Source organism: Pinus tabuliformis, chromosome 1_2 (assembly GCF_031772625.1).
Source record: "Pinus tabuliformis cultivar Carrire ecotype Pingquan chromosome 1_2, CPIR1, whole genome shotgun sequence".
Taxonomy (NCBI): Eukaryota; Viridiplantae; Streptophyta; class Pinopsida; order Pinales; family Pinaceae; genus Pinus; species Pinus tabuliformis.
This window is the reverse complement of record NC_142298.1, coordinates 955,077,860-955,087,308: the sequence shown is the minus strand read 5'-3', so window position 1 is coordinate 955,087,308 and position 9,449 is coordinate 955,077,860. Positions and strand designations below refer to the sequence as shown.

At 36.7% G+C, this 9,449-nt stretch overlaps 1 protein-coding gene across 1 annotated transcript; it reads right to left on the bottom strand.

Moving 5' to 3' along the window:
• Positions 1-372: 372 nt before the first annotated feature.
• LOC149209130 (casparian strip membrane protein 1-like) lies at positions 373-2,007 on the bottom strand. Its single transcript, XM_089394226.1, has 3 exons — positions 1,633-2,007; positions 1,370-1,493; positions 373-812 (listed from the first exon to the last, which is right to left on the bottom strand). Exons 1-3 carry the CDS (start codon positions 1,860-1,862, stop codon positions 591-593), a joined length of 576 nt encoding a protein of 191 aa, XP_089250352.1. The 5' UTR covers positions 1,863-2,007; the 3' UTR covers positions 373-590.
• Positions 2,008-9,449: the final 7,442 nt, after the last annotated feature.

The following is a 9,449-nucleotide window of genomic DNA, read 5'->3' as shown; positions in this document are numbered from 1 at the left end:
CCCTGTGAGCATCACGCGATTCATTTAGTGCTAAGTAGACTATTCAAAAATCACTAGAAATTAGTCAGTTACTACTACTTGTCATGGAAATAGTCATAGATAAATGACTTAATGCGATTGAATCCCAAAATAATATCTAATGTAATGCACTGCCAAAATCCCGTAATACTTAAATATAAAATTTCTTTAGCAAATTCTTACCAATTTTTTTTTTTTTTTTACTACTAAAATATAAAATATTGTTTAATCAAATTCCAACCAAAAACATAATAATTAGAGTATACCATTTAAAACAGAAAATGCTTGCACGGAAAGCAGATACCAAATTTTGTTTTCGGCAGGGGATCAGATAGGAAAACAAATCCATCCGTTAAAACTATTTCAAATTGACTAGAGGCATATGCATTTCAATTTTAACATGATAATCTCACATTCTATGAAACACGGAGGCTCCCGAAAAACTCCTGCTGCTCATATTTTTAGAGAGAATTTTATTGAAGCAAATGGCATCTTGCCGGTGCCATTCTAAATCTGTTCTAATATAAATTGGTGTCACACTGTTATACAAACATACAAGTCGGCCAGTAATTTTAAGGTCCACGCCTATATAGAGCAGACGAATTAAATGCAACGAGGAGAACAAATATGACGGCTGCACCGGAAGAAGCAATCAGTACATCACTGACACGCTCACAGAATGAACCGAACTGCTGACAGAAAGAAAACCAATTGGCTCGGGAGACTCCCCTGCGAGCCACATCCACAATAGCAGCTGCTGCAGAGGCTCCTGATGTATCCACAACGGCCATCACCTGTAACAAAGTGGATATATAAATGCCATGTTTTCACGCTAAAATTAAACCATTGGTATATGAATTTATCAATGAATGGTCAATTTTGATTAAATCATTGGTAGAATATCAATTTTCATAATAAGAATATACTTAAAAAAATATTATTATTTCTAGATTTAAAGGAAAGTTACAGCTATAAAAATTCTCATTAAAATTTTAATTAAAAGGAAACTAAAATAAGATAAAAAGATGATCAACTCAATTTTAAAAATTAGTATTAAGATAAAATAAAAATTGTTAAGATAAGAATTAATTCTCATGAGTTTTATAATAGAATTTGGTATTGTTAATACTAGAGAAAGAAAGAGTTTGTCTATTAAGAAGGTTGAAAATAAAAACCATTTTTTTTTTAAATTAATCAGCTTATAATTTTAATTTTCAAAATATTTGTCACACTACCAACATGCCAATTAAAACAATAAAACTATAATTCTGCTTCTCCCACTTCTCATCATCTAGCAAAGAAATAGTATATTAAAAAAATTGGATTAACTAGATAGATGATTTATATTTACCGCATCAAAAATGATGAGAATAAGCTTCGAGGCCTCTACATGGGGTCTGATCATATTGAATATTGAAATTGGTAGAGATAGTATGAAGTATCCTGCTGCTATGGCATTAGCTATGACAAAATACCTGCACACAATCTAATAAAATATTTCAGTTAGGTTTAAAACTGAAATGAAAGTATAGTCCGAGTATGAACAAACTCGTCTCAAACTGAGAAAAGGATTTTTCCAACTAGGAAAGAAATTGGATAGGTTTTAATGGATACGTGAAGGCTGGCAAGTCGCTATATTTGGCCTCAAATTGGAAGAACTGCGTGAAGAAAGGAAGCTTTTCGTCTGCTGTGCCCATGGCGATCGCTGCAGCCAGCGTCGCAATTATGCCGAATATCCTCATAATGAAATCAAAGACTGCAACTTTTTTTCTCCATCCCCATACAGATGAGGCCGAGTCTGATTCCTTAAGAATATGGGCTCCTTCTGATGTAGGGCGCTCCATAATTTTTCCGAACTGGTGTATTTTCCTTCAAGTTATATTCAATTAACGAATTTGAAAAGAGCAGAGATACATGCTGTCATTTCTATGGCTGGAACCTTAACAGCCCAACACGTCTGGGAATTAGTTTATTGCAGTGAACTAGGTATAGGTTCGGGTACATGCAGCATGTCGTGGGGATACCTGCTCCACGAAGTGTCTCCATATCTTTGATTTGTAATATTGAATGGAATACCTGCTCTGTCAAAACGTCAGCCCGCTATTGGCATTGAGGATGTTGCAGGTGTGGTGTCAAATTAAAATAGTCTTACTGTCGGGATTTTTATAAACTTCTGGTCGTGGATTTGGTTATAATGGTTTAGGTACAAGTCATTTCTCGTGAATTTTCTTTTGATTTAATGCCGAGGAAAGGCAAGATCACAAGTCAAGAAGAAAGATATTTTAATTATTTTTTAATTTATAATTTAAATAAATTTAATAATAAAAACTCTTCACCTGCTATATGAAAACTATGCACACTCACTAGTATATAATAATGATTACATTAATACATTTTTCTTTCACTCAGTTAAACAATTTGATTTGTATGCATGACTAGGGTTTTTTTTAGTAAATTGACTAGTTCGCTGAGAGATCAATGAGTTAACAACAATTATAACTACTCCATTGAACACATCTTAACTTTATTCATGACTAGAGCTCATAACTAAGTTTCGCTAACTATAACTCCACTAGATAGTTAGATCTTAGCAATCAATTCATACATAACTCAACTCTTTGCACACAAAATCGAATTGACTGAATTGTCTAAGTGGCTTGGCCATGTCACTCCTACTAACTGAAACTCAAATCATCTTGTTGATTTGGAAATTCAAATTTCTCCATTTCACTAAGGCACAAGTCAAATGAACCATTTTCTTGCTACAATTTAACACTCCCTCTTAGCAAGAAAAGGGTTTTGCACAACCCTAATCCTACTCCTCATAAGGAATGTATTGTAACACAACTTACACTCCCTCTCATTGTCGTTATTTATATTGCAACCACTGCAATTGAGAAGCATCTATAATACTAAATCAATTGTGTCTTTGAGTTGCAATTGTCTCGTAAGTCTCCGACTACTACTATCCTATGCTCTGTAACTCAAGATCTGACTTCATTAACTGACATTGATCCTTCTATTATTGAATAATGTAGGCCCATGTAGCAAGGGAAATGATCTATGAGAAGAGTATACTGCAATTGTTGCTTCTCTCCTATGAACCCTGCCCAAATCTTTGCACCTCTGGGACTAAGACTTTACATCGCCCTAACTCACTCTTGGAGGTATAATTGCATGCATGGCAGAATATACCTCTAGCTTGTAGATATTTTTAACTCAAACACCATTTTTTTTACTTGTCCAGTAGCAACGTGCTTTAGATATGCCTTCCCTCTACTGAACACCACATCATATCCTATGTCTTCAAGTACAGCTACAAAAACTATATTTGTACTGAGGCTAGGAACACACATTACATTCTTTAGGTGAATATGAGAGCCACACCCCCTCTTAAAGGTGATAGTTCCAATCTCTTTGGTATTATATTTACCATCATATCCAACCTCTATGTGTAATTGTAGGTCCTTCTCCTCTACGATTTTGAAGAACTCCTTATTTCTTGTCATATGATATGAGGCACCAGAGTCTAGGTATCACTCACCCCCTCTTATTGTGTTTTCCATGCAAGAAATGAGGGTGAAATCCAACTCAAATCATGATGTGAGAGCATCTCCTGTTGCTATTGTTGCAAGATCCTTGTTGGCTTTCTTATGTGGACACTTGGTTGCATAGTGTCCATACTCATGGCAATGAAACCATTTAATTTTACTCAGGGCTTTCTTCTCGCCGTGATTCCAGTTGTATTCTTCCTCGCCTTCAGCGTTTTTTCCTTTGGAATTATTTCCGTTTCGAACTAGAGCTCAATATTCTTCCTCATCAGATTTGGATCAGACTCCATGTCTAGTGTTTCTTCTAATCCCCTCCAACACCAAGTTAGACCAAAGCCTCTCCCAATTAATTGAATCTTGATAGTTGTGCTATGACTTTATAATACCAAGAAGTGTTAAGCTCACAAGATCATATGGCGACACAATCTCTCCTGCTCCTCCAAGTTCATCCCTGACCTAAGTGAATCTGGATAGGTATTGAACTATGGTTTCATTTTTCTGCATTTGAATGTTCCTAAGCTTATCTTTCAATGCCAATTTTTTGGCATCACTACTACTTCCAAATATCTTTGTGAGGGTTTTTCACATTGCATAAGCAATTTTCATGCCATGCAAACTCAAAACCACATGGTCTTTGACTCCCTCCAGGATAATCCTCCTGGATTTTATTATGTTTTTCTTCCACTGAGCCAGCTATTGTGCATTTGATGTTACTAATTTTGGAATATCATTTTGTGTGTACTCCAATGCTCCATTGTCATCCAACAAAACTTCCATTCTATCTTTCCAAGCTATGAAATTTGAAGTGCCCTCCAATACCTTAAGTTATTGTGATGTTTACTGATATTATTTGTTAATTATAATTTTAAAAAATATACTAAATATATATCCATTTATAAATTGTTATTAAAAATAAATATTTATTACAAATTAAAGTGTGTATATATATATATATATACCACACAAGTTTTCTAATACATAATCTTAGAATTAAAAGAAATCATCCTTATGCTCTCCATCTTGTAAAGGTTGCAAAGGCTACTAGACCACGTGCAGAGTAACATTGTGATAAAATATTTGTTATATATTTATAAGTAAAGAAAAGAGACACTTCAAATTCTATTATTGTTTTCTAAAATAAAGTATATATTAGAGGATTTGATATGGAGTTGTGTTTAGTGTTATTTTTTAGAGTTTCTCGTGCTGGATTTCGTAGAAACGTTTGTGGTGAAATTTTGATTTGTGTTATTTAAACTAGTTATTTTTTACTGTATATATTGATTCATCATCTGAAAAACTTTTAAGACACTTTTATTGTGTAGGGCATACCCATGAAACTTGTGATTTCAATGAATTCCTACTGGATTTTAGAGAAATTAGAGTGGAAAAATCCACTCGAAAAGCTTCCAAAAAATCTCACTAAAGACATCTGCTTCGATATTAAAAGATGATTTAAGAAAATGCATATTATTAATAGTATTTTTATAATTAACATTAAAAAAATGAAAGGTACAAATATATATATATATATATATATATATATATATATATATATATATTTCGAATAGGCTTTTTAAAATTTTAATTTAATTATTAAGTGATCGGGGATTTAATTTGTGTGGAATATTTTAAATTAATTTTAGTAGTGTACCTAAATCAAGATTGAGATTTATTTCCAAATTATTAAATTATTTTTTTCTTTTCAATTGAATTGATTAATTTTAAGAAATGACATATGAACAAATGCCATATGCAATGATTTATGATATTTTGGACTTGTAGTATTGGTATTGTAATGATGCCTATTTACAAATTTAGAATCTTTGTAGAAAAGTGGAGGTAAATCTCCATAATTAAGAATTTTGTTCAATGCTTTTAAATGTATATATATTTAAGTTATATACTAATGTTTTTTATGATTAATAAAATGATAATTTAAAATAAAGTTATAATTTAATTTATTTTTATGATTTTTTTAATTTTAATGAAATGTATTATGAAGTGTTTTGATGTTTATTATGAATTGATACCTATCAACATTTACTGGCCATTTTATTTATATGACTATACTACTTTAAAAATAATTATAATGAAAAACTTAAACAAACATTTTTTAATTAAATTTTTATATATTAATATTGACATCATTATATGATTTGATAATCACCCTATGAGTGACCTCAGTTAAAGATTTATTAGTTAAAGGTATTACAGACTCATATGTTGGTGTGTCTAAGTTATTTAAGCAACGGATCGATCAGATTGCCAATACATAGACACTTAAAAATGGAAAACAACAGAGAAATACAGTAAGCAAATACAAGAACACAAGAAATTTAATAAGGAGTTCACCCTATCCTCCAGGGCTACATCTCCAGTCTAGCTCTCAGTGGTGGCCTTCTTTTATTATGTCTTGAAGTAGAGAATTTACAATGGAGGAGCTCAATGTGAGTCTCCTAAAACGGAATTTGCTTGGCAGGGTGGTTCTTGGATGCCCCAAGCCACTAGAGTACACAAAATCTTTTCCCTTACCAACCTTGTGACCTTCTAGTCTACAGTGGAGAGAGCCCAATTTGGTGCACAGTCCGGACAGATCCTCTCTGGGATGGCCTGAATCCTTCAAGCTCTCTGGTGCTCGATGCTGGCTTTCGTCAGCTCGGCCCTCTGTCTTCCATTCTGCTATTGCTTCACTATCTTTCTTCTCTCTGTTCTTCCCTTTTGTGTTTCGTCCTCCTCTCGGGATTCTGGTCTCTTTTTTTTGCCTGTGTGTTCTGTCTTTGTTCATGGTTTTAATCCATTGGTTTCAATGTCTGTTCAGTTCCTCTTCTGCCTCCATTGAATCACCTTTTGCAACTGTGCTTGGAGTTCCCTAGCTCGGCATCATCATCCACTCACATGGAGTGGCCACATGTCCTCCTGCGAACTGCGCCAACCTTCCGTCAGTTCAATTCTTCGGTTATGTCGTGGAATGAGTCTTCCTCCACTGTGGTGGTCAAAACAGACTTCAAATCCTTCCAAATCGCGGCTCATTCTTTCGTCGATTCCACTTCCCCGTCGGGCATGATCTCAGCCATCCGATCTGGAGTCCCTAGATCCGATGTCGTTCTCTCATCCCACGCGGTTGACTTGCTTGACTATTAGCACGCGATTAGCAACATTTTTCTCTCTCCTCCGCTTGCCACACGTCGATTATTGAGTGGGATCGCTCCATTTTTTCCAATTCCACTTACCGTTTGAGGGCGCCTCGATCAATACCGCTGGTTTTTCGGAGCATGGGTCCCGCCTTGTCCTTTAGCGCTTTTTTGCTTTTTCTCCTACGGTTCTTCAACTCCCCATGCATTCGAGTGCTCGGGGCTTCCCCATTTCGGCCCTTTTCACCCAGCGATGGCACTAATCGCACATCAAAATCCACCTCTGTTTTGCGATCCAGGGCTCCCAGGGGCTAATTCGGCCTCCTGCGCAATCTCCATGGGCCTCGGTCAACGCGCGCTGGCTACCATTGCCACTGGTTCAAGGTGTTTTTGATCGCAATTTTTGAATTTTTAGAAGTTTGTCCCGACTTGATACAGTTATGGCTCTCTTTGACAGTTCTTTTATGGATCTAATTCAGATCACGACCTTCCCACTGAAAAACTTTTGGACCACCAAAAGTTAGTTTTCTTTCAAGCATCGACTAAGTGAGGGTATTGCTGTCTCACTTGCCCAATCTCAGTCCACTTTTCACTGCTCAGCTTCGAACCTTTGAGTCCAATTTTGAGGTAGTCAACATCTCCCCTGCGTGTGGTCCTCACCTTCCTATCCAAGAATGTGTCTTCCTGCAATTCATTCAGATATTCGAGTAGCAAGTCATCAATAGAAGGAAAATAACTGTGCTCTTCAGGATCCTCAGTCATTGAAGGTGTTGTAGGGAAAAGTATCCGATTCGGATGACCCTATCCCACTCTAAGGGTGATAGTACCTCAGCAACAACTGTAAAGAAAACTACTTAAGGTTTACTTCTTTATGAAAGCAAGAGAGAATGAAGAAATGCACTAACCGTTGCCTTGCGCTTAATGTCGAATCCAAACTCTTCTCTTTGCTTGCTTGCCCCCAGCTCCTTGCTCTTTTACTGGCCCAGCTACAATGAGATCCTGTAAAATAACAAAGAAGGAAACTACAAGAAGCATGCAATCATAACTGATTCAAGGATTAGCATAAATCAAATATACAATTATCACAACACATCATTGAAACAAATGTATATAGAAGAACTTTAATAGCTTTTATTAATAGAAGAAGTAAAGTTCTGAGAGTGTTACAACCATTGAAGGCCCCAATCCAGCAACACCTCCCAGCAGAAAGAATTTCTCCTCTTCACCTCCTTCAAGCAATCACCCAATAGTTCTATAGTGAAACCAACAGCATATCATTACTTTGCACAAAATTCCAGCCCCTAGAGCTCATAGGAGAGAGCTCAATATATAGATGAATTGAGAAAGGATGAGTCAGCTTGCAACTGATGTGTAGCTGCCTTGTGTCCTCTCTCTCTTCAGTTGATCTTCAGTTCTTGAGTCCACTTGGAGAACTTTGCTTCCACTTGGAGAAACAGAGCCTCTGACTCATCACAAGGCGAAATCCCTGATCCAAGTGTCATTTTTGGAAGATTCCAGAGCAATGACTCAGTGTGCCACTTGTCCCATCTCGCTCAGCGCAGGTGGCCTTTGTTCTACCTGCTTTGCAACGCAGGTACACCATGGAGGAGTTGAGTTTCAGCGCAGAAGCCTAGTGGAGCACCTGCTTTGATTTCAGGATTGCTTGTTTTTGAGTGTTTTCAGGTGGAGAACTGATCTGAGAGCTGTTGGTTTGCTGACCTTGTTCCTCTAGGGGTAGGAACATCATGTTTAGGGACTTTGGATCCCTTGGATTATTGACAATTCATGCAAGGCACAAAATTGTCTATAACAGATGCCCCCTAAAGTATGAGGTCGTTTATCGGGTGAAATGCTTTATTAGGAGGATCCGAAGTTCATTCGATCTGCTGAGAAGTGTCCTGTAATAAGATACAATACAATACATTATTTTTCATACTTTTTCATGATCTAGCTGAGGCGGGCATTCCCATGCTCAGCTTTTATAAATACATTTTGGTACATAGAACAGACGATCGTCTGATGATAGACTGATAATTCTCTGCTGAAATTATCATCCTTTGAGAAGGATGATCATCTGTTGCAATGATGTACATATCAAATGTCTTTATATCCTGAATATATATCGCAGCCCGGATGGATGAAACTAGATCCGGGGTCTTCAATCTCTTCCGATCTTCACTCGATGTACAAGTCGATCCATGTGAGAATTTCTTGAAGTCGAACATGGAAAGACATCGCTTGATTACCGGTCAATGATGTAAACCGTTAACAAGCGCGAGAGGAATCACCGATAAGGATGATGACCCTCAAGGTACAGCAGTACAATTCACATGGTGGGAATAAAGGACTTGGCGTCGACCACCATGCAAAATCTTCTGGTCGAAGGTCATTGATGTATACCTATCGCCGGAAGTGAGAAACTTGCCATTGAGGCATGCAAGCTTCAAAGTACTGAAGGGGTTGTTCCTAGATCAACTCCTTGGATAATGAGTTGATGTCGACAAGGAGCGATCCGTCAAAGGAGGGCCTTAATGAATCCCACATCAGTGACACGGAACGGAGCTAGTGATTGTGATGAGGTGAAAACAAACTGTGATGTATGATTCAAGGTGGCGGTCATGAAATGGATGAAGGACAATTTATGGCAGTGGATGGGACACGGTTGACTCTTTGCAGAACAACATCTCTTGAACATATAACGACACTGATGTGATGGATCGGTAGCATTACCCCAAATGTGGATGGTGTG

Coding starts and splice junctions, on each gene's coding strand:
- LOC149209130 (XM_089394226.1), bottom strand. CDS start 1,862: ATGGAGCGCCCTACATCAGAAGGAGCCCATATTCTTAAGGAATCAGAC. Junction 1,494..1,632: donor AGCGACTTGCCAGCCTTCAC/GTATCCATTAAA, acceptor GATTGTGTGCAG/GTATTTTGTCATAGCTAATG. Junction 813..1,369: donor TTCTCATCATTTTTGATGCG/GTAAATATAAAT, acceptor ACTTTGTTACAG/GTGATGGCCGTTGTGGATAC.